The sequence below is a fragment of the Heteronotia binoei genome, chromosome 21 (assembly GCF_032191835.1).
Source record: "Heteronotia binoei isolate CCM8104 ecotype False Entrance Well chromosome 21, APGP_CSIRO_Hbin_v1, whole genome shotgun sequence".
Taxonomy (NCBI): Eukaryota; Metazoa; Chordata; class Lepidosauria; order Squamata; family Gekkonidae; genus Heteronotia; species Heteronotia binoei.
In genome coordinates, this window is record NC_083243.1 from 197,402,891 (window position 1) to 197,429,059 (window position 26,169).

The window sequence follows — 26,169 nt, forward strand, 5'->3', positions numbered from 1 at the left end:
TGCCTCCTAAGCAGCCCTCCGCCGTCTGAAAAGGAGAACTGTGGGCGCTTCCTTCCCCCTTCGTCCAGCTAGATCGTGCATGCTGGGGAAATGGTCGCTCTGCACATTCTCGGCAAATTTGGGTCCATTGGCACCTTTGAGACCAATGGGAGTTTACTGCTTCAGACCAAGATGGCTGCCTAGCTGTATCTGTGCTCAGGACATTCCTTCCGTTTGCTTGGGCTGGCCTCAAATATACAGTGGGCACACCTGAGCTGAACCTAGGTTAAATTTTGGCTCCTTCTACTCTACACGATCTTTCGCTTCTTAGAGAGTTAGTAGATGCCGTCTCTCCTTCATGCCATATTACCAACAGTAATTATACACTGACACCATGTTTTATGTTTAGAGTTCTACATGGGGGGGGGGGGGTGTCTCAGTTCTTGCAAAGATTAGAACAGGGGTGACCAGACTTACTTAACATAAAAGCCGCGCAGAATAAACCTCAGATATCTGAGAGCCTCAAAACATGAATGTCAGATGCTTGAGAGCTGCAAGGAAGGAAGGAAAATGGATAGGGAGAGGGAAGGGATGGCGAAGTGGAAAGAAACTTTAAATGCAATGATTTAAAGAGAGAAATGCCTTCTACAAGTCAGCCAACAGGGCAGTGGGGGCTTCAAGAGCTACACAGTATATGTGAAAGAGCCCCATGTGGCTCCCAAGCTGCAGTTTGGCCAACCCTGTTAGAGAAAGATATGTTATTCAGGTGAACATTTTATGTAAAACAATTGTGGAATGCTGAGAGTAATTAACTGAGAGCCTGCCATTATGTTCCATCCATCTCCTCCTCTGAAGCATGGAGGCAACCTTATAGCACCCTGTTATAGAAAGATATGTTATTCAGGTGAACATTTTACGTAAAACAATTGTGGAACGCTGAGAGTAATTAACTGAGAGCCTGCCATTATGTTCCATCCATCTCCTCCTCTGAAGCATGGAGGCAACCTTATAGCATCATCTTTGAAGTAGGACCATTAGCTGTGTAGTGTTATCTCCCTGTCTCCAGACCAGAGAAATACATTCCTATCTACCATTCCATATTACATTGAAATCTACTATTCTGTTATTCCAAATAAGAAATAAAATAAATAGGACATAGGGCCCTTTGGGGGATTGGTGAGAATACATATGTAAAGACTGAATGAGATTAATATATGTAGTAAAATAAGAAACCAATATCACTATTAAGTCCTGGGGATTCCATTGTTCTGAGTGTTGTAATAACTTGCAGCTCAGTAATCTTCCCTTCTAGTCTGTTCCTGAAGTTCCTTTGCGATAATACTTCGAGATCACACCTTAGGTGGATGATAATTTCTATTTAATTGTATCTGAAGAAGTGTGCTTGCATGCAAAAGCAATGCTTGCATAAATAAAAACTCTGAATAAAACTCTTGGTCTTAAAGGTGCCACTGAACTCAGACTTTGTTCTGCTGCTTCAGACCAACATGGCTTACCCACCTGAATCTAAAACTATGCGTGTCTGAGAACAGCACAAGGCAAAGTCTGTTATGCTGTAGCATACTTAGGGATATTGAAGGCAGAAACTGATGTATTTCTAGTGCTCTTGAGTTGCCCTTTGCTGTTTTGCCAAAGGCTATCATATTGTGAGGGGGAGGCAATGAAGAATCCAGTTGAGGAAGGTGAGGAAAACCATTAAACCACCTTCTTTAGTGGTTTATTTCCATTATATATTTTGTATTTCTATAAATGACTGAATATTGCTCCTAGAAAATGCATAACAACACAATGTAAATAAAGCAAAACAGCTAACCCTTGGAAATGTACACACATCATTATTACATGTTCCAAGTATGCTAGTGCACATGTGCAACAGATATAAATTTTAGTACATTCCAGGTTTGCTTTGTTCTCTTTTTCCATGTGAAGAAAAATCACCTTATAATGTGCATTGTGTATATATTTTTTTTCAATGGCTTGGCTGTAATTAGTTAAGCAGCAGTTTTATATTCAGTCGGTCTTCGCAAGATAGCAGTATTGAAGTGCAGTAGAGTTGCATTGAATTTAGAAGGGTTTAACTAATTGTAGGATTACATTGTAATGTATATGCATGCTAAAAAACTGTTAAATTGATGAGAAAATCTTTGGTCAATGAGTAAAATTACTGTTCTTGGCTACTTTCAACTATTCTAAGCCTTTGAGACAGAGCACAATAGTTCCCATTTCAGAGACTGGAAATGGAGTTCCTGAATCCCACCTGAATCCATGGTTCAGCACAGCCATCATGGTCTAGATGCTGGGTCTGGGAGAGGCAGATTCAAATCCCCACTCTGCCATGGAAGCTTACTAGGTGACTTTGGACCAGTCACACACTTTATTAAACCTAGCTTACCTCACAGGCATGAAGGTGAGGAAAACAACCCAAGCTATTTTGGTTCTCCATTGGAAAGAAAGTATAAATGAAGGAAATAAATGCAAAAGGAAGAATTGGATCCAGATCTCTTTACTGCAAGTCAGCACTTTGCTTACTGGTCCCAATTTTCTTTTTAAAAATGTTAATACAAAACTGGTAGGTGCATATTTGTTTCTCTGTGGACCAGAAAGTGGTATGCCTTTTGGCTGTGTGTACACCACATGTATATGGTGTGGGAACTCTCTATGGAGCATATTTACAACTGGGGGGAGGACTTAAAGATACAAGTTTCCATTTTCCATATTACGAGCTGTGTACATTGTTTTGAGATATGTGAAGTAGATCATGAGAACAGAGTAGAGAATGGGGAATTGAATACTGGAAAAATACGTGACTTTTGAAATAAAAAATAAATGTATAAAATCGAAGCAGAAGCATATTGTTTTACAGCTGTATGTTTCCAGAGCAGCTAAAGATCTGGTACCAAGATCTTAGGAAGAAGAAGAAGAAGAAGATATTGGATTTATATCCTGCCCTCCACTCCAAAGAGTCTCAGAGCGGCTCACAATCTCCTTTCCCTTCCTCCCCCACAACAGACACCCTGTGAGATGGGTGGGGCTGGAGAGGGCTCTCACAGCAGCTGCCCTTTCAAGGACAACCTCTGCTAGAGCTATGGCTGACCCAAAGCCATGCTAGCAGGTGCAAGTGGAGGAGTGGGGAATCAAACACGGTTCTCCCAGATAAGAGTCTGCACACTTAACCACTACACCAAACTGGAAAGATGCCTAGATAAAGATTTTATTTAAAAAGCCTGAAATCTGAATAATTTGTTGTTGGCTAACTAAAAGGTACATTACTGCTTCTGTCACAATAGATTTTGGAATATCAAGGGTAAAACTAAATTGAGAAACGTTTTGGAGGCATTAGTAACAAACATTGGGGGATTAGGTTCTATTTCTTTTTAATAATTGAAGAATTTTCTGTACGTACTACTCCTCCAGTAAAGAAAAACAGTTGTTTTCTTCATCTTCCATTCTGCAGAAAATGCAGAGAGATCAGTGCATCAGGCTTGAATAGTTCCTAATATACTGAGATAATAAGCTTTGTTCTCACATTGCTTTTGCTAAGCGTGCAATTAAAAGAATGAAAGGTGTTGCCTGTCATGTAGTTTGTATGAATGCCATGAGAAAAAAAATTCTGTAATATTCCTATTGGATATGCTTAGTAGGGAAGGTATAGAATGATAGTATTATATTTTGTAGGTTGAAACAAGAGAGGATGAAGAGCAAAATATTAAGTTAAGTGAAATTTTGGAACTATTAGTGGCAGCTGGATACTTCAGAGCAAGAATTAAGGGGCTGTCACCCTTTGATAAGGTAAGAGCCTACATTTGTTATCATTAATGTTCAGTGAGATTCAGGCTTTTGTCTTCAGATGGGTCATCTGAAGCTTGTTCATCAGAAGGGGAAAGGTCAACTATCATCCAAGTCAACAAATTATAACTAGGTAGGCCTGATTTTTCAGGGACATGAAAATTAAATTGTAACAGGTGATGAAGAGAGGGCAGAACTCTCAATTCCTACTTTTTCTCAGTCTTCTCTTGTGAGGAAAAAAGTGCTCAACATATCAAAAACAGAAAACATGATGAGGGAAGGGAGTTGCATCCAAGGATCAGCATTGAGGTAGTGCATAAACACTTAGTTTCTTTAAATGAAACAGTCCTTGGGGCCAAATGAACTGCATCTAAGGTACTAGAAGAATGCGTGGACATAACTTCTGAGCCTCTGGCCATTATTTTTGAGGATTCTTGGAGAACAGATGAGATGCCTGAAGACTGATTCCCCCATCTTCAAGAAGGGAGGAAAGGGGGATCTAGGTAACAACTGACCCATCTGCTTGATGTTTATACTGGAAAAAGTTTTAGAACAAATAGTCAGTCCTTGAGCATTGTCAAGCCCTGATATTTTCAATAATGAAGTCCTTTGTTTTATTTCAAATGAACTGCTTTATTTAAAAACTCCAAGGTGCTCACTGGACATGGTCCTTGAGAAGACTGAGATATCAAAGGTTACGAGATGCTATATAGGGTATCATAAACTGTTACAAAGAAGCGCTGTATTCAAATCTAGGGTTCAAAGAGTACAGCAGTAAATTTCCTTTATTCTACAAAAACATTCTATCACCAACCCGAGAACTGATAAGGACTTGTGAAGGGCCTGTGAATGCAGAGGAGTTTGTGCTTTAGACATAGTAGGTCAGTTACTGTTATGTAAACATCCTTGGCCAGATGGCAGAGTGTACGTGGAGAGGGGGGTGCAGGGAATGGAGGAAAACCAGAGGTTATGCTTGACATTACTATGACCATATTATACTGAAATAGCTGGGCTTTCAGTAGAAAACATGGCTGCGATTACTGAAAAGGGAAAGAAACTTAACCCAAAAACTGGAGTAAGAAACCTAAAAGGTTAATATGCAATTAAAGGGTCGAACATTAAAAACAAAGTGTAAAAAAATCATAAATCAACATACATATATTTATTGTTGAAAGTTAAAACCATTTAAGAGTCCATCATAAGCCTCTATCTTATGTAAAATCATAAAACCTCAATGGGACCCACTTTTTGATAAGGTTCCACATATTTTCTTGTTGACAAGTTGGTAAAATGTGGTTTGAGTTCTATTAGCATTAGGCTGATCTGTAACTGCTTGACAGATCACACCCAAAGAATGCTTGTGAATGGTTCCTCATCCTCTTGGAGAGGAGTGGCAAGTGGGGTGTGTAAAGGATCTTTCCTGGGAGACCTGTTTTGTTCAACATCTTCATAAATGATTTGGATGAAGGAATAGAGGGAATGCTTAGATGGGAATGTGCAGATGATACTGAATTGGGAGCGGTAGCAAATACAGAAGATACAGTAGAGTCAGAGACAGGATAATCTTGACAGGTTGGAAAACTGGGCTAAAACAAATGGAATGCATTTTAACAGGGATAAATGTAAAGTTCTGCATTTTGGTGGGAAAAATCCCATGCATCATTCTAGGATGGGGGAGACATGTCTTTGCAGTAGTATGTGGGGAAAAGATCTAGGGGTCTTAGTGGAGTATGCATTGAACATGAGTGTGGTTTTAGTGGACCAACCTCCAAACATTCGTCAGCAGTGTAATATGGTAGCTTAAAAGGCAAATGTGATTTTTTTTGATGTATCAACAAAAGTATAATGTCCAGATCATGCTTAGTGATGGTATTGCTTTACTCTGCCTTAATTAGATCTCACTTAGAATATTATGTTCAGTTTTGGGCACCACAATTTAAGAAGGATATAGCCAAGCTGGAATGTGTCCAGAGGAGGGCAACAAAGACCTTGAGGGTCTGGAGACCAAGTCCTACCAGGAAAGGCTGAAGGAGCTGGGTATGTTTAACCTGGAGAGGCGATGTCTGAGAGGTGATATGATCACCATCTTTGAGTCCTTGAAGGGCTGTCATATAGAGGATGGTGCAGAGTTGTTTTATTTTGCCCTAGAAAGTCAGACCAGAATCCTCAGGTTGAAGTTATATCAAAAGAGTTTTCGGCTAAACATTAAGAACAACTTGACAGAGCAGTTGCTCAGTGGAACAGGCATCCTCAGGAGGTGGTGGACTCTTCTTCTTTTGGAGGTTTTAAACAGAGGCTAGAGGCTGATTCTGTGAACTAAGGCAGATCATGAGGAGGGCAGGAAGGGTTGTGTCAGTGCTTAGCTCTTGTGGCCCTTTCTTACACACCCACGGAATTCTGTTCACCACTCTGGTCAGTTTTTCTCCAGGCCAGTTTGTCCATGAATCCTAGAGGGTTTTTTGGGGGGAGGGGGGGATTGTTTGTTTTTTTGGGTTTTTTGCTATCTTTTGGGCATGGAGCACCTGTCACTGGGGTGTGTGGGGGACAGGTATTTGTGAATTCCCTGTATCGTGCAGGGGGTTGGACTAGCTGACCCTGGAGGTCCCTTCCAACTCTGGGGTTCTACTATTCTGTTACTGTAATGCAGAATGGGCATGGCTGGCTCCTACTCTGGGCAGTTTGACAGACTGTCTTGTGTAGCAAATTATGGGGTACGATAAAAAGGCAGCAAAATTATTAATGTCTGTTATTATAGTTTTACTTACCATATGAGATCATTTGGATGTTCTGTGTCAGTTGCCAAAAATGACCATCTTTGGAAATAAAAATTAAACATGCGAAGTTAAGAAGGTCATTTTTATTATAAGTTGTAAAAACTCCAAAAGGGCACTTCAGAAAAGGAGCAGTAATACAAACATCTGTTTAATCCAAACAATTAGTTAAAAGATCAGTGGTCAGTTGGAAATGTTGTGATTGACAGGTATAATATGCAGTTGCTAAACTAAATATTGATAGTTTTGTGAACAAGACCACTGTGAGAGAACTGCCATGTGATATAAAGGTAAAGGTAGTCCCCTGTGCAAGCACCAGTTGTTTCCAACTCTGGGGTGACATCGCATCACGACATTTTCATGGTAGACTTTACTGGGTAGTTTGCCGTCCACAGTCATCTACACTTTATCCCCAGCAAGCTGGGGACTCATTTTACCGACCTCGGAAGGATGGAAGGCTGAGTCAACCTTGAGTCAGCTAGCTGAACCCTGCTTCTGCCAGGATTGAACTCAGGTTGTGAGCAGAGCTTGGACTGCAGCTTACTGCTCTGTGCCACGGTGCTCCTGCTGCGTGGTATAGGAGTGTGCAGTTTTTCTCCCCTCGTATTTTTCAGTTATATTGGATCCAATAAAAATTAAGGATTTCTGAAAAATCTCAGATCCCAATACCAGTATTGTATTCCAATCCAGAAATTCTGTCAGTGCGGGGGGAGGGGGGGAGTCCAATAGACCAAAGAAGAAAAAAATGAGGGTTTTTTTTTTTAAGTAGCATCAAAGCTGGGAAAAAACCCTAGCTGACTGGCAGTGCAGTTTGGAAACTCACAAACACCTCCCCCTCAATTCACAGGATCTTCATTGCTGTCAGATGGCCATCTAGCCTCTGTTGAAAAACCTCCAAGGAAGGAGAGCCCACCACCTCCCGAGGAAGCCTGTTCCACTGAGGAAACACTCTAACAGTCAGGAAGTTCTTCCTAATGTTTAGCCAGAAACTCTTTTGATTTAATTGCAACCCATTGGTTCTGGTCCTTCCTTTTGGGGCTACAGAAAACAATTCCACACCATCCTCTCTATGACAGCCCTTCAAGTACTTGAAGATGGTGGTCATATCACCTCTCAGCCACCTCCTCTCTAGGCTAAACATCCCCATCTCCTTCAGTCTTTCTTCATAGGTCTTGGTCTTCAGACCCCTCACCATCTTCGTCGCCCTTCTCTGGACCCGTTCCAGCTTGTCTATATCCTTAAAATGTGGTGCCCAAAACTGAACACAATACTCCAAGTGAGGTCTTACCAGAGCAGAGTAAAGCGATACCATCACTTCATGTGATCTGGACACTATACTTCTGTTAATACAATTCAAAATTGCATAGTTGACTCATGTGCAGCATATGATCCACTAAGACCCCAGATCCTTTTTGCACATACTACTGCTAAGACAAGTCTCCCCCATCCTGTAACCATGCATTGGACTTTTCCTACCTAAATGCAGAACTTTACATTTCTCCCTGTTAAAATTCATTTTATTGGTTTTAGCCCAGTTTTCCAGCCTGTCAAGGTCATCCTGTATCCTGATTCTGTCTTCTACTGTATTTGCAACCCCTCGCAATTTAGTATCATAGGCAAATTTAATGTATTCCCTCTATTCCTTCATACAAATCATTTCTAAAGATGTTAAACAAAACAGGTCCCAGGACAGATCCTTGAGGCACTCCAGTTGTCACTCCTCTCCAAGAGGATGAGGAACCATTCACAAGCACTCTTTGGGTGTGATCTGTCAACCAGTTACAGATCCACCTAACGGTAATCACATTTTACTAACTTGTCAGCAAGGATAGTATGTGGAACCTTATCAAAAGGCTTACTGAAATGAAGATAAATGATGTCTACAGCATTCCCCTGATCCAGCAAGGTAGTCACTTTCTCAAAAAAAGAGATCAGGTTAGTCTGACATGACTTGTTCCTGAGAAACCCATGCTGGCTCTTAGTAATCACAGTCATCCTTTCTAAATGATCCAGGACTGACTGATGATTTATTCTAAAACTTTTCCAGGTATAGACGTCAAGCTAATGGGTCGGTAGTTACTCAGAGCCTCCTTTTTCCCCTTCTTGAAGATGGGGACAATGTTCGCCCGCCTCCAATCTTCCGGCACCTCTCCTGTTCTCCAAGAATTCTCAAAAATAATAGCCAGAGGCTCCAAAATTACATCCACAAGTTCTTTTAGAACCCATGGATGCAATTCATCTGGCCCTGAGGACTTAGTTTCATTTAAAGAAACTAGGTGTTTATGTACTACCCCTATGCTGATCCTAAGTTGGAACTTCATACCCTCCTTATATGCTCTGTTTTTGCCATGTTGAGCACCTACATTCCCTTTAAATGGGGCATTTAAAGGGACTGAAGAAGACAGCCTGACAATAAGCTGACCTGTTTAATGGAGGCTGCAAGAGGAGCCAGCCCAAAGCTGATCAGGCAGGGAGCATTCTGTTTCCTGCCAGTTCAGCTGCCACTTCTGGCTGGCTTCCTCTGCAGCTTCATTCTGTTGCAATCCCTATAAACTTTAAAGGGACTGCAGTAGAAATCCTGACAAACATCTGAGTGGTAGGAGCAATGCGCTCCAACCTCTCCACTGTTTTTTGGATCTTCCCCAAATATATATATTTTTTGGTTTCCCCCCAAAAATCCCAGATATCTTTGGGATGCCAAAATGTGTTCACAAGGCATTTTAGGTACATTTATGGCTTGGGTAAATCTGAATGCACATGCCCAATATGGTATCATTCCACATGAATCAGTTCTGTTCCGTTCTCATAATATTATGCATCAGCATTACAGCCCTCATTTTTGATAGAAGACCATCTCTTCTTCCTTGTCAGGTATATGTTGCAGGTGCAGGCTGCTGGCTAACCCTGGAAACCATTCTCCACCTTTTTTTGTTTGCTTTAGCTGCACTTTAACATTGCATATAGTGGCTGTAATCAGATAGTATATAGCTTCTGTTGTTGTTTTTCATGATTCTTAACTAAAGTTGTTCCTTAGAATATTAGGAAATGGAAGAGAAATAACATGGGAAATAGTTGAGAAATAGCCTGGGAAATCAGTCTTGACTGGGTGATTTTAAAGAATGTTGTATGGAATGATTGCTGGTCTGACCCCAGCCTTGGAGGGGGAGGCATAACTTTTGCTGGCTCCTTATCTGTTCATTTATAAAGTAGGACATTTCACACAATTAGCTAAAAAGAGTGTGACCCAGTGTCCTTTTGGAGGTACCAGAGTGCTCTTAGTGGTAATAAACAGTCATGATTTGTTTATATGTACACTGATGCTGCACAATTAATTGGGGATGGGTTTATATATGTGAGCTTGCCTTTCCTTTGTAGGAAAGAATGCCTGTAGTAGGGATGATCAGGCAGTATGTTGATATATGTGTATGCTCTCCCCTAAAAGCCAAAGAAACAGTAAGTTAAAGGTGCAGTTTTAACATCTGCATCATGTGAGCAAATGATGTGACATTTCCTGCTCATTTCCAACTTAGATCTCAGGCAGTTGCACTCTTCCCTGCTCTTTTGATGCCATTATCTTCCTCTGCAGGTCACAAGTACAACATTGAATATGGGGTTAGAGATGCATAAATGTTTTAGTTCCTTGTCAAAAGTAATGACCTGGAATGCCCATTTAGAGGACTGGATATAACCACAGTGCCAGCCCTTTTATTGGGGGGGGGGGGGGGATGAGCAAGAAAAAAGAAGCAAAGGAAATGTCAGAATGTATAATGTCTGTGTTGCTCACAGAACTTAAGGTGGCAGAACTTAAGTTTCCGTGTGTTTTTTGAGCACAAATGGTATTGCAAATGCCTTAACTTTCCCCTTAAACATGGGCATTTAAAATTGTATACTTGTGTTATGTTAGAACACGATTTACCTCCCTGACTATCACCTCACCTTGGGTGAGGTCAAAATCCTCTTGTGGCACCTCTAATCTCCTCAACCCCATGCAGAAAGTGAGTGGAATTGGGAGAATGCCTACAATATTTTGCATTGCCTTTGCTTGCTCTGTTTGGATTTAGAAATGTGGAACAGGTGGTAAAAAACTGACACAAAACTGTGGCCTGCCTGTGTCTAAGATACCCTTAGTGTATATCAGTTGCTGAGAGGTTGAAAGCTATGTGTATTGTTACCTCTGCTCCTTCTCACCAAGTTTAACGGTAAGGGTGGGAGGGAGCAAAGATGACTGAAGAAGAAAAAGAATTGAAGATGCAGAGTAATCTGACGAGAGGCAAAAGTACAGAATTGTTATAAATGAAATTGCGAAAGATCTTTAGTTGGGGAAAACAGAAAGCCAGAGTGACAGCAATCGGGGACCAGATGGGAGGGTGAGTGGTGTGTTTGTATATTACAGGTGCAGATGGAAGAGGTTGTTATGTAGTGGCGAGAGAAAATGAGGGAAGATTAGACTAACAAGTACTCACAGAGAAGGGAGTTGCTTTGGGATGCAGAAGGGTGACTAGAAAGAGGGGTTTTTGTTTTTTAGTGACAAAAATCGCTTTCCCTTTTTAATGTACCAATTCAAGTATAAAAGTAGCTGGAGGTATAATTTGTTCTGTATGCCCCCCATGATATTATAATGGTCGTATTCCAGGAAGAAATAGACTGTGAAAATGAAAATCCAGTCTGCTTTAAAAGACTTCTGTGTTATTTGTAAATTATTTCTTGAAGCATCTGGCAGTGATTACATACCCTTGGACGTTGTTTCAGGTGGTAGGTGGCATGACGTGGTGTATCACAACATGCAACTTTGACATTGATGTTGACTTATTGTTCCAGGAAAACTCAACTATTGGTCAAAAAATGTAAGTTGGCAACTGATAACCAGTCAAGTTCCCCCTCCCACAAACTGCATGGCATGTTCAGCACAGCTCATGTTTGTAAGTGAAGCTTGTACACCTTGAGTTCTAGAAACCTCATGCTTTAAGAATTCTCTTTCAAGAGCTATTAAGTTTCATTTTCTGCCTCAAAGTGTTCTTGCAACATCATGCTATGCTGAGTTACACCCTTCTAAGGCTATTGTCTTCAATGGACTTAGGATGTAACTGTTTAAGATTCACTGTCTGTCTTCTGAATGCCTCTTATTCACTCTCCCAATATAGACACTCTACAAAGCTATTTTCACCTTAAACTTAAACTTAACCTTTGAAATAAGGTGAAGACTTTGCTATAACATGCACACATACCAGGTTCTTGCATATGCTAAGAAATACCCCAGCAATTACCAGCTCTTTCCATTATAGTCTTCTTGTTCGTTTGCCTTTTACTAACCGAGGCTTCTTAAAGTACTGAAACAGCAAAGCAATAAGATGAACAGTAAGGCACATAAGAAACAAAAAAGCAAACAGGTAAAAGACAAAAGCAGGGACAATTGGCTACAATTAACACAATACAACACATCAAATAAAAATGGAATAAGATCTTAAATATACCTAATATTAAATATTATATACTAATATACTAAATATACTACAGATTATATACTAATATACTAAATACACTAAAACATTAGAAGAGCATCCAACAATATCACAGAACTTAAAAAAAAAGCTTAGCTGGATAACAAAAAGTGGTCTAAAAGGCTTGAGAGTCACCTACCTTTCTTTCTTTCTTCCTTTCTTCCTTTCTTTCTTCCTTTCTTCCTTCCTTTCTTTCTTTCTTTTTCTTTCTTTCTTTCTTTCTTTCTTTCTTTCTTTCTTTCTTTCTTTCTTTCTTTCCTTCTCTCTTTCTCTCTCTCTTTCTCTATTTCTCTCTCTTTCTCTCTCTCTCTCTTTCTCTCTTTTTCTCTCTCTCGTTCTCTCTCTCTCTCTCTCTCTTGTTCTCTCTCTCGTTCTCTCCCTCTCTCTCGTTCTCTCCCTCTCTCTCTTTTCCTTCCTTTCTCTCTTTCTCTCTCTCTTTCTCTCTCTCTCTCTCCTTTTCTTCCTTTCTCTCTCTCTCTTTTTCTCTCTCTCTCTTCCTTCCTTCCTTTTTCTCTCTCTCTCTCTCCTTTCCTTCCTTTCTCTCTCTCTTCCTTCCTTCCTTTCTCTCTCTCTCTTTCTCTCTCTTCCTTTCTTCCTTTCTCTCTCTCTCTCTTTCTCTCCTTTCCTTCCTTTCTCTCTCTCTCTCTTTCTCTCTCTTCCTTTCTTCCTTTCTCTCTCTCTCTCTCTTTCTCTCTCTCCTTTCCTTCCTTTCTCTCTCTCTCTTCCTTCCTTCCTTCCTTTCTCTCTCTCTTTCTCTCTCTCCTTTCCTTCCTTCCTTTCTCTCTCTCTCTCTTTCTCTCTCTCTCTCTTCCTTCCTTCCTTTCTCTCTCTCCCTCTCTCTCTCTTTCTCTCTCTCTCCCCTTCCTTCTCTTAGTGTCTAAAGGAATATAGACTTGGCACTAAGCCTTTGAAGGGAAGGAAGTTCAGAAGCCTAAGATCCCCACTGAAATCTGCATGGTTTAGGGGAGAAAGGTAGACCAATCCCAAGCTTACTAACTAGGGAGTAGGTTCCATCGCTTTGTTTATAACACTACCTGGGAGAGTCAGGATGGCTTATGAAGAGCTCCTTTCCCCCTCTGCTTTTTCTAATTTTAGTATTTGATGTAAGCCAGTAGAGGGCACTTTCAGGCTGCTAAATATTGGAGAACCTCTTCCCTTTTTTGCTGTTTCACACTTCTACTTTTCCAGTGCCTTAACTGAGAAAATTGTCTCTGCCTTGCCCAAAATGAAGTGTCCTCATCGCTTGGAGCCTCATCAAATACAGGGACTGGATTTCATTCACATCTTTCCTGTTGTTCAGGTATAAACTTTCAAATGAGTGTTGCTGCAGAATACGCATCCTGTTTTTCAAATTCATAATTTCTTTTCATGTGCTTGCTTTGGGGTGGGAGGTTCTGAAAGCAGATGCTCCTGTTTTATTCTAAGGCAAAATACTTTCAGGGAAGGAAGACATTTTTCTCAGGAAAGCTATTTAGGGAATTATTACATATGCCAGTTAAATCATGGGAAAGAAAAGAGCCGCTCATGATAGTTCCAGGATTCATTTACAGATGAAACCTTGGGGCCAAACCAGTCAGTACTGCATCCCTGAGTTTGCCACAGGAGCCCAGAAGAGAAGTGCTGTGTTATCTTTTTGCTTCACCAGCTGCAGCAGGGGTGAGGGAGATGCCTGCCTGTCTGCTCCCCAGATTTTTTTGATCTTTAAAAAGGTGGGAGGAAGGTAGGCGTTCCTCCCATCCCCCCTCCATGCTACAGTCCAGTGCAGGATCAGGCCCTCATGGTGTTTTGAAAAGTAAAACTTTGTAAACTCAGAGGAACACTATCATCTTGTTTGGCCTTTAGATGCAGCCAACTTAGTTTATTCTTAAAGAACATTAATTTTGAATAAGTAGCACCTAAGAGATCTTGCTGGTGCAGCATAAATACGAAAAGAATAAAATACTAGCAGAGATGTGTATCCAGCCATGCATGCATGAATGTTTTCTTATGTTTGTGCCCCTTCTGACCAGCAAAAAGATCATATCTGGGGTTGTGGAGGAACAGCTGCAAAGGTCAGTAGGCTACAGTGAAAAAGGACAATGGGATGAAACTGACCCTTTTCCACAGTGGTGATGTGATCGTGAAAGAGGAAGGAGATGTGATTGTACTCCTCATTCATGGCTGTTCTTCCATGAGGATTTTTCAGCTCTAGGAAAGATCTTTTGAGTGGTCGGGAGAAGCTGCAGGAGCATAGTGGAATGCAGGAAAACTCTGTGTTCTCTGCATAGAGGGGAGGACAGACACTAATGACTTGAATAGCTTTGTGACTGATTCCCAAAGGGACGTGATTCTTAGAGGCAAACACCTGCCATGAAGCCACGACTGAACATGAGACAGACAGACAGTCTGGCACAGGTCAAGGGACTGGAGGGAATGGTAGAGCAGGGTTGGCCAAACTGTGGCTCTTTCACACATATTGTGTGGCTCTTGAAGCCCCACCAGAGAAGGCATTGGTCTCTTTAAACCACTTCTTCAAGCTAAGCCAGCCAGCTGCTTGAGAATGCATTTAAAGTTTAAGTTGCTTTCTTTCCACCTCTTCCTCCCACCATCTATCTATCTACCTTCCTTGCTTCCTTCCTTCCTTCTCTCCCTCCCATATCTAATATTCATGTCTTGTGGTTCTCAAACAACTGACATTGATCCTATGTGGCTCTTATGTTAAGCAAGTTTGGCCACCCCTGGGATAGAGAATCCAGTCAAATTAGAGGTGCTCTCAGGAATTCGAAGCAAAGGCTCTATTACAGTCAGCAGGGAAGGTGGTAATTGACTGTGACAAGGCTTGGTAGGCCCTGAGCAACCTTACGGATATGACTCTTCATGTTGTGCCTCACAGGCCCCCTGCAGGGGCTGAAGAAAGGTTTTAGTTCCTTGGAGTTCATGCAGCAGGATAAAACTGCAGCATGCTCTTACACTTCAGGTAATAAGATTTCAAGGATGAATTGCTTTACTAACAGGCGAGGGAACAGGGAGGCAGAAGCTGATTTCATGTAAGCTTTCTACCAAGCAGAGTTGCTGAGGGAAAGCAAGTTGGGGAACTGGAGGAACTAACATGAGAAACTAAAGAGAAAAATTCAGGAAGTGCCATTCTGAGTGTGTGTGTAGGGGAAAGAATATATCTAATAAAACAAAGGTGACACCTCAATCAGATTTATAATGGTATTTAGCCCTTCTTTCAAGGAGCTCAGGATTTTATTCCCCACAGCAGCTCTGTGAAGCAGGTTAAAATTGAGTGTGTCTGGTCAGATGTCATCCATTGAGCTTTATGGCTGGTCAGAAATCTTTGGTCTCCAAAACTAATGCAGAATCCTTATTACTAAACTTAAGAACAGGAAATTCAATCCCAACCATAATCAACAAAACAATAGCATTATTATTATATGCAGCTAAAGCAACAATTGAACTATAATGGAAATCTGAACAAAACCCCTCCATAGAACTATGGCATAAAAAACTTTGGGATATGTATTCCATATGGAATATGGCCAAAATATCAGATAATATAAAACATAAATAGCTCAGATGATATATACTCCAGCTTTACCCCCATATGGCTTCCTATTTTAGATCATTTGGGCTCTCAAGGAGAAGTTCCTGATATTGTTAATGCAATGCATCTTCGGTAATTTCATTAAACAACCTTTGTAGTATAAAAAGTACAAATTCTTCTGAAGTGATCTGTAACCACTATTTTGATTCAAAATGTAACCCAATAATGTATATTGTAAAAAATGAATATTAATTAGAATATGTTAAAAAAAGAGAAATCTTTGGTCCTTACACCTCAGTGTCCTTGATGTGATGGAATTCACATACCCAGTGATAGCCATAGCTCAGAATGGGATTGCTTTTCCTTTATAGTGCATTTTTATACAGATTGCTTATGTGCCTTGTTTGAAATTGCATTTTTCGTTGACATATCTATTTCCTGTGTATGCTTGTGTTGAAAGCCAAATAGCTATTTTAATGTCAATATTTCTCTCTCCCTCTCCCCCCGCCCCGGTGGTTCCCAGTGGCTGGTGAAACGTGCAATAGAGACACGGGAAGAAATGGGAGATTACATTCGCTCATTTTCCATATCGCAGTTTGAAAAGACACACAGTCTTCCGGAGGTAAACATCAAACTGCATCTTCTGTAATTCAAAGCTCCAGAGAAGACTAATCATCTTAACCTTCCTTAAATGGAATTGGATTGATGCAGGTTTGCATCAGCTGATTTGGCTCATAGGTTTTCAGATATGAGCATATGGATAACATTTTATGGGGTGGTATCAAAGCAGAAAATTATAGTGGAGTAACTCAATTTAAAAAACTGGTAGTCCCCTGTGCAAGCACCAGTCGTTTCACAATGTTTTCACGGCAGACTTTTTACGGGGTGGCTTGCCATTGACTTTCCCCCCAGCAAGCTGGGTACTCCTTTTACTGACCTCGGAAGGATGGAAGGCTGAGTCAACCTCGAGCCGGCTACCTGAACCCAGCTTCTGCTGGGATCAAACTCGGGTCGTTCGGCATCTTTACCACTCTGCACCACGGGGCTCTTATGGAGTAACTCAGTGCAACTCCATAAGTATTAAATGTCCAGTTCTGCATATCAGAAGGGAGGATGAGTTTACCATGCATCTAGGTGATTCATGGGATGATTTGAGGCAGTATTACTGAAGGTGCTTTAAGGCACTTATTTAGTATATACTCTTATTTAGTATACTGACTTAGATGCAAGACATTTTCTTGCCTATAAGACTTCTTTTCACAAGAGATATTATTATCACGACTTCAGCTTCTTTTATGCATGTGCAGTGGCATCACATAAACTCATGTGAAATTTATGGAAACATCAACCATCTCTCATTCTTAAAAATATTTTGCACTGTTTTCTGGTAGCTGTATACCTGGCAGGGAAGCCTGTATATAATTGTAATTAAAAGGTGATTTAACTATCTCTCTGTAATGCCTTGTTTGCAAGAATGTCATGTGCATACACCCAATCATTCAGACTGTAAAAGCGGACTTCACATTTAAGCTAAGTGCTCGGATGAAAGTGACCTGGCAGTCTTCAAGCAGCAATTGGACAAACATTTGTAGGGATGCTTTAGGATGATCTTGCATTAAGCAGGGCGTTGGACTAGATGGGTGTATTGCACCTTCCAGTTCTATTATTCTATTCTATGAAACCTGGCTTGAGGTTGCTGGAATGCAGAAATGAACGCCCTTGTGACTAAACTAAACATGTTTTGAAATTATTTTTTCTTGGATAGACAGTTGTACACATCTACTTCACAGAAAGCTGTCACCAGAGCAGAGCGAGGATAGGGAGCCTTGCTCTCTTGTCCTCTTTAAGTGAGGATAGGGAGCATGACTCTTATATTGCTTCTTATTTTTCACCTGTGTCCACACCATGTCCATGATCTTCAGCAAGAGCCACCTTAGTATTCTTTGCCTAGTTGTGATAATGAAGGTTTTGTTTGCTGACATCTACTGGATGATATTTTACTAGACTAGACCTTATTGCAGGCCCACCTTACAGATTCTGGGTCCCTAAAGTGAAATTTTATGGAAGTCTGGGGTAGAGCATGCCCTTTCCAGAAGACTCATGATCACACAAATGTTCTTAGGAGTGGGGTGGGGCCATCTTTCTGGTGTTAGACACAGAAAGAAGAAGGTGGCTTTTTCCTTCCTTCTCCTGGGGTGAATTTTGACAGAACATCTTTGTGGTAAATCTTGGGATGGGAAGAGGGATAGAATTCTAAGCAGGACAGATGGATCACTTCATCCCTAGTAATAATTCACATGAAGCCACTTTATATTAAGTCAGAGCCTTACTCCATCAGGGTCAGTATTGTCTATTCAGACTTAGAGTAGCTCTTCAGGGTCTCAGGAAGAGGTCTTCTATGTTACCTGCTACCTCATTCTTTCAACTGGAAATCACAGGGATTGAACTGGGAACCTTCAGTAGGCAAAGCAGATGCTCTACCACAGATTCCTTCCTGCTTCAAATGATAGTTCAGACTTCAGATGACAGTATGATGCAATAGTCAAATTCTTTTTTACTGCTGGATCAAATTACTTCTGATATTTATTATGTACATTCTGTCTTGTAAACAAAGATTGAATGTGGCTATAGGATAACAGCCTTTGTCCATTTGAATAATAGTTGATGACCATTTGACAGCTGACTCAACTTTATTCAACTGATCAAAGCCACCAAGTATTACACCATCTTCAGTTTGCAAAAATATATCATAAGGATTGTGTACAACACATAATAAACAATACAATAATGATAGAGGCCGGCGGTGCCAGGGCCTTTTAAAGTAACAGAAAATCTCGAGGGACCAAAAAACCCGCATCTCCAAATGAAAAAATAGAAGTCCAGACTTGGAAATAGTCCAACTGAAATTCACAAAGTGGGTGCTCCTTTCTTGAAAAGACGTCTCTCTAGATTTTGATGACATTTCAATTCTTTCTTCAATTTAATTTCCAAGTTTGGACTTATATCTTTTCATTTGGAGACGGGGTTTTTTGGCCCCTTGGGGTTTTCTTTAAAAAGCCCTGGCACCGCCGGCCTCTGTCATTATGGTAATGTCTATTATGTGTTGTACACAATGCTTATATATTTTTGCAAACTGAAAGACAGTGTAATACTTGGTGGCTTTGTTCAGTTGACTAATTACACCAAGTGCCCTTCAAGCAGCAGACCCAACTTTATTAGCAGCATCTGTTGAATCTTTTTGAGTTTTTAAAATTTCATCTCAATGAATTGCTTTTCAGGATGATGACTTTATGCAAAGAAAAGAGAAGACTATCAAAGCAGTTGGTGAGATATCTGTAAGTGTCACATTCTAATTGGAAGTTTGCGAGGAATTCTATAGAACGTTAGAAAACTGAATCACCTTTGTAATAGAAATGCAGAAATCTTACACAGAGTGTCGCTTCACCTTGGTTAGAATAAGGTGGGGTGTCTGTTATTGTGTGGTGTATCTTATAGATGACCTTCAACGGCATCTGGATCGGGGTGGCTCGGCAGTGCTGATGTTGTTGGACCTATCGGCGGCGTTCGATACGGTCGACCATCGGTTACTGACTTGCCGCCTCGCCGACGCGGGGATTCAGGGGCTGGCCTTGCAGTGGCTTTCCTCCTTCCTTGAAGGTCGGGGACAAAGGGTCACGATTGGGGGGGAACTATCCCGGAGGCGCACACTTAATTGTGGAGTGCCCCAGGGAGCGGTTCTTTCCCCGATGTTATTTAACATCTATATGCGACCTCTTGCCCAGATTGCCCAAAGGTATGGGCTGGGGTGTCACCAGTATGCTGATGACACCCAGCTCTATCTACTTATGGACGGCCGACCGGTCTGCGCCCCAGAAAATCTAGATCGGGCACTACAGGCCATGGCTGAGTGGCTCAGACTGAGTGGACTGAGACTGAATCCTGTGAAGACAGAGGTCCTTTGCTTGGGCCGTCGAGGACCGGGGGGGAAATCCCCCTGCCAGCTTTTGACGGTGCGCCGCTGACGGCGGCGGACAGGGTCAAGAGCCTGGGGGTGCTACTAGAGCCGTCCCTAAAGATGGAGGCTCAGATAGCGACCACTGCCAAGTCCGCGTTTTCTCATCTTAGACGGGCAAGGCAGTTGGCCCCCTTCCTGGACCGCGACGACCTAGCAACAGTGATCCACGCTACGGTCACCTCGAGGTTGGATTACTGTAATGCCCTCTACATGGGGCTGCCCCTGTGCCGGACCCGGAAATTGCATCTGGTACAGAATGCCGCGGCCCGGCTGTTATTGGGCCTCCCAAGGTGGGGGCACATTCGGCCGGGTCTTCGGGCTTTGCACTGGCTCCCAATAACATACCGAGTCCGGTACAAGGTGCTGGTCATTACCTTTAAAGCCCTATATGGCCTGGGACCTGCCTACCTGAGGGACCGTATCTCCCCACATGTTCCCCAGAGAGTACTGAGGTCTGGGACTCAAAACCTTCTCACCATCTCCGGGCCTAAGGAAGTCCATCTCAAGACAACCAGAGACAGGGCCTTTTCTACAATGGCCCCTACATGGTGGAATCAGCTACCGGAAGAGGTGAGGGCCCTGCGGGATCTTACCCAGTTCCGCAGGGCCTGTAAGACAACCCTCTTCCGGTTAGCCTACGCCTGACTGGATAAATGTAGCTTATTAGACTCTGTGAATTATACTGTATAGTTTTAATGTTAAGATTTTAATGTTTTTAGGCTTTTAAATGCTTTGATTTTTAAATGTAATAACTCTGCACTTTGTTTTATTGTTTTATCGTTTGTTGTGAGCCGCCCTGAGCCATTTTGTGGGAAGGGCGGGATATAAGTTATAGAATAAATAAATAAAAATAAATAAATAAATTTTGAGGCGGATGTCTCAAATATTATATATTAGAAATACAGGAGTCTCAAACTTGCAACATCACTGATTGCCAAGAGTCATTGTACTTTAGTGATTAGAATGTCAGACAAGGACTAACTCTGATGAACTCCAAGGTTTGATGAGGGTCATACCGTGGGAGAAGATGCTGGAAGGGAAAGGAGCGAGTGAAGCATGGGCTCTTCTCAAACATGAGCTTTTGCAAGCTCAAGCCCTCACTATTCCAGTAAAACGGAAACATGGTAAGGGATCCAAGAAACCGATGTGGATGAACAGAAAGCTCCAGAATAAGCTAGGGGAGAAAAAGGAAATGTTCAAAAAATGGAGAGAAGGACTGTTCTCTAAAGAAGATTATATGAGAGTTACTAGGTACTGCAGATCACTCATCAGAGAGGCCAAAGCTCAGTAGCTCACTACAACAAGAAAAATTTCTTCAGATATGTGAGAGGCAAAGTAAAGGAGGCAATTGGTCCGTTCTTGGGAGTAAAAGGAGAAACTCTTGACAGAGGACAGGGAAAAAGCAGTCTGGCTTTATGCCTCAGTTTTCTCCCTGAAGAAGAATATGAGCCCATCTAGAGTTGGTGGAAGACTTAACAGAACACCTGAGAGGCTCCTTGACATGGGTAGAGAAATTGTGGAGACATCCTGGAGAACTGGGGATGTCCCACAAGATTGGAAGAGAGCAAATGTTATCCCAATCTTTAAAAAAGGGAAGAAGGATGAACTGGGAAACTACAGGCCAGTTAGTCTGACTTCTGTTGCTGGAAAGATATTTGAGCAGATTTTAAAGGGGTTGATCTGTGAGCATCTGAAGGATTGTGATTCAAGGAAGTCAGCATGGATTTGTCTCCCAATGGGTCTTGCCAGACCAGCCTGATTTCAAGTAACGAGTTTACTAGATTGTGGGAACTCCTTTATTTTAAAAAACAAAAAAACCCAGTTTATTGAAGTTTGGGTACATACATCAATGAAAAAGCATGTTAAAAGATTCAGATTATTACACAGAGTAGCTAGTATGAATAACAGTTGCTCAAGTTTCTTACAAATAGATAGGCTATTAAACATTTAGTTGAGTAGTCAATCTAATAGATTCTAGTACTTACCGAGCCAGATGGGACAATAACAACTAAAATAATGTTAAAATAATTATTTGAATTGGATGCATGAATTATGCTCATAAAGACAGTGGTCAATGAAATAAGAAAAGGGTAGGAGTTTGAATAATTAGATGAAAACGTATAAAGCAATGTATACTATAAGTTGGTAAACTAAAAGGAAGAAAGAAAAAATAAATTCAAATAAATTATAACAGTTGACTTGTGTCATGGCTAAATTGCAGTTACACATTAGAAAAGTATGAAGTTTGGTGTAGTGAGAGTCATGTATCATGAGTAGAGCATTTTTAAGTGTAGTGGGTTATGTAAAGAGCTATCTTGCGTTGAGATGAAATTAATGAAGGGAAACCATTTTGCAGTAAAGTTAGTAACTTTTGGAAGAATTTCAGAACGTTGATCTTCTCCATAAGAAAATGGTCCAACACATGTTTTAGCCAATTCGTTCTAGTAGGAGCTTGAGACGATTTCCAGTAAGATGCAATTGAGGACTTTGCAGCTGTCAACAGGCTAATAATTAGTTCTTGTCTGACTTTTGGTATAACCGAACCTGTCCAGGAGTTTAACAAGAGCAGCTCAGGTGAAAAAGGTATAGTATAGGTGGTAATAGCTTTAATTTGTTCCACAACATCTTTCCAAAAGCATTGTAGCACTGGACATTCCCACCAACAGTGGGCATATGATCCTATCTGCCCACATTTCTTCCAACAAAGTGGGGATTTACCTTTTGAGAAAGTAGCTTGTCTTTGTGGGGTGACCTGTGAAGGATTTTAAAGGATTGTAGTCTAGTCACAGTCACTGGAGAATTAAACAGAGAGGAAGAGTATATGGTCGACCACTGATCTTCAGAAAGATCAGTAACGTTAGTTACAGTCACGGTTCCATTGTTTTTGAGATGTAGGTTGAGTATTACTATCTAGATTAATCACAATGTCATAAACGGCAGATATGAGACCTTTAGCGCGCGCAACAAAAGAGTAACAGTTTTTCAAAGGATGTTAACGGAGTTTTCAAAATTTTAGAAAGGTTGATCAGGACATTGTATTATTTAATTGGAAGAGAAAAACCAAGGTATTGATCAACCAAGTTTATGATCTAAATCGGATTTGGGCATATTCATGAAATACCCACAAGACAAGTGACATTCACTGTCTTCAGAACTTTCAGATGAATGGTGCTGTTATTTGGACACAACCATGGTTGATAATGAAATGAAGAAAAATGTGACGTGGGTGGTAGACATCAGGAAGGGTCGAGAGAAAGGCTTCAACCAAAGTGAGTCTTGAAGTGGGAACTCTGTTAATGTGGTGTACTTGGATTTCAGTAAAGCTTTTGATAAGGTTCCCCATGACATGCTGATGGGCAAACTGGAAGACTGTGGACTGGACTATAGGGTGGTTTGGTGGATAGGAATATGGTTAGAGGACTGCACCCAGAGTGGTTGTCAATGGAGTTTTGTCACATTGGAGAGAGGTGTCCAGTGGGGTGCTGCAGGACTCTGTTTTGGGCCCAATTCTTTTCAACATTTTTATCAGTGATCTGGATGAAGGGGTGGAAAGGCTGCTCATAAAATTTGCTGATGGATAACAAATTGGGAGGAGTACCAAACACCCAGGAGGATAGCGTTAAAATTCAGCAAGATCTGAATAATCTGGAGAAGTGGGCAGTTGCGAGCAAGATGCAGTTCTGCAAAGATAAGTACAAAGTCTTACATCTGGGCCACAAAAATGTGAAGCACAAATACTGGATGGGGGATGCACCTTTGGGAAGTGTGCGAAAGAGATCTTGGGGTACTAGAGGACTGTAAACTTAATATGAGCAGTAAGTGTGATGCTGTCACGTTCTCTGGGTGCAGGCAGGCAGGAATCCAAAGCCAGTCCAAGGTCAAAGTCCAGGAAGTCAAGCAGGAGCCAAGTCATCAATGCAGAATCACAAACCGGAATCAGAAGTCAATGTCCAAAAGCCAAAAGGTCTGGGTGCCAAGGAAATCAAGCAGGTCAGGACCAGGAATCAGGAAGGAGCGTAGATGCAAGCGAGAGAATAGACTTGTTGCTTCCACAAGGTTACCAGGTCCTTGGTGGGAGCTATATGGGAGTCTCAATCAGTCTGCTCCTTGGGTGGTAGTGTCTCTGCTAGAACTCAGGGCTGAGAGATCTGAAGCATCGGTGTGCCTCATGTCTTCACTCTGAAAGTTCTTTCCAGAGCCTGCTTTGAACTTTTGAGATGGGAGGAGGAGAGCTTGAAGGAGATTGACACTGAAGCCTGGAGAGTGATTGATGGGCCAGCTGCTGTTTGTTCAGATGAGGAACTGGCTGGCAACACTTCCAGGTCTGTTAACCCTTCCAGCTCCTCCTCGTCAGGGCTCATGACAGATGCCATGGCAAAAAAGGCAAATTCAATCAGGGTTGTATCAAAAGGGCTAAAGAATAAAAATCACAGGAGGTCACAGGTCCGTTGTACACTTCCTTGGCCAGGCCACACCTGGAATACTGTGTGCAGGTCTGGAGACCTCACTTCAAACAAGATGTGGAGAAAATCAAGCAGATGCAGAAGAGGGCAATGAGGATGATCAAGGGCCTGGAGGAAGAACCCTCTGAGGAAAGGCTGAGGGCTGAGGGCCTTGAGAATGTTCAGTCTGGAGAAGAAGAGATTGAGGGGGGACATGACTGCTCTCTTGAAATATTTGAAAGGCTGTCATTTAGAGGAGAGCAAGGAGCTGTTCCACTTGGCAGCCAAGGATAGGACCAATATTCCCTCTAAGCTGTGGAGTCTTGTAAGCAAAAATTCTGCATCATGAGCTACTGGCATTAAAGTTTTGAGCTACTGCATAAATTAGTTTGTTCTGGGACCATTTTTCCTGAGCGAAGATAAAAATGTGTGAGCCGGAGGCTAAAAAACTGTGAGCTAACTCACACTAACTCACACTAACTCAGCTTAGAGGGAACACTGATTAGGACCCAAAGCAATGGGCTCAAATTACAAGCAGAAAGGTACTGGCTGGATATTAGGGAAAAAATTTTTACAGTCAGAGTAGTTCAGAGGTGGAGCCAGCTGCCTCGGATGGTGGTGAGCCTGCCCTTCATTGGAAGTCTTCAGAACACAACTGGATGATTATTTGTTGGAGATGCTTTAGGCCAGTGATGGCGACCCTTTTAGAGACCGAGTGCCCAAACTGCAACCCCAAACCCACTTATTTATCTTTATTTAAAGTGCCAACATGGCAATTTAACCTGACTACTGGGGTTTTAGTTTAGAAAAAACAACTCTAGTTCCTTAAACCTATTCTTCACCTCCACTATATATTCATAAGGGAGGTGATCAAGGTCAAACCTGAATAGCATAATGGCTTCTTCAGTTTAAGCCTGAATTTTGCAATGAGTAGCTCATAATCTGAGCCTGAGATTTTTACTGACTGTAAGGAGCTTCTCCATCTTTGACTGCAGAGTAGAAGATAGAAGAAGATAGAAGATATTGGATTTATATGCCGCCCTCCACTCCGAAGAGTCTCAGAGCGGCTCACAATCTCCTTTACCTTCCTCCCCCACAACAGACACCCTGTGAGGTAGATGAAGATATTGGATTTATATCCCGCCCTCCACTCCAAAGAGTCTCAGAGCGGCTCACAATCTCCTTTACCTCCCTCCCCCACAACAGACACCCTGTGAGGTGGGTGGGGCTGAGAGGGCTCTCACAGCAGCTGCCCTTTCAAGGACAACCTCTGCCAGGGCTATGGCTAACCCAAGGCCATTCCAGCAGGTGCAAGTGGAGGAGTGGGGAATCAAACCCGGTTCTCCCAGATAAGAGTCCACACACTTCACCACTACACCAAACTGGCTCTCCAGAGTATATATTCAGTCTGATTTCTGTGTTGCCCATCAGGTGATGTCCATGTGTAGAGTCGCCTTTTAGGTTGTTGGAAGAGGGTGTTTGCTATGACCAGCATGTTCTCTTGACAAAACTCTTTGCCCGACTTCATTTTCTTCAAGGCCAAACTTGTCAGTTGTTCCGGTTTTGGAATAGCCTCTGCCTATTTCCCCCATACTTTGCCTCAAACTATTTATGACCCTTGGTTCTGCTGTTGAAACCAGCCTCTCCTGCAGTAAAAAGGAATAGTAGTACCTTTGGGAAGATGTTTGTCTGATCAGGGCATGTCATTTACTTTAAGCCAGTCCTTGGAAGAATGTGGGTTTTCCAAGAGGAGTCCAGGCAGGTGGCATCTCTTGTAGGCTCCATGCTAATTCATATCCACCGGGGGGGGGGGGGGGGAATCTGCATGGTACTGCTGGCCTAGGCTTGTGCCAATCATGAATAGGCCTCTCATCTGGAAAACTGAACAGAGTCCAGACTTTTTTGCCCATTCACTATCAATAGGAATCTACTTTACTTCTGGGGGTATACGCTAGCTAAAGAGTTGTGCAAGGTCTGGTGTCAGCATACTCTGGGATGGAGCATCTGCCAGGGCCCAGGGTTCTCTCCATCCAGACACCTCTATGCAACTTGCCTGCATCCCTTCAATCACCAGCTTGCTTGCAAGCATTCCACCTCCTGCTTTCCTCCCTACCTGGACTGCCCAGAACTTCCA

At 41.9% G+C, this 26,169-nt stretch overlaps 1 protein-coding gene across 1 annotated transcript in view; it reads left to right on the plus strand.

The window, feature by feature from the left end:
* The window catches only part of CCDC93 (coiled-coil domain containing 93), a 130,290-nt gene that overhangs the window by 175 nt on the left and 103,946 nt on the right, over positions 1-26,169 (plus strand). The window contains 5 exon segments of the mRNA XM_060262457.1: positions 3,658-3,786; positions 11,304-11,398; positions 13,241-13,352; positions 16,102-16,200; positions 18,857-18,913. Coding sequence (XP_060118440.1) covers positions 3,658-3,786; positions 11,304-11,398; positions 13,241-13,352; positions 16,102-16,200; positions 18,857-18,913 — 492 coding nt within the window.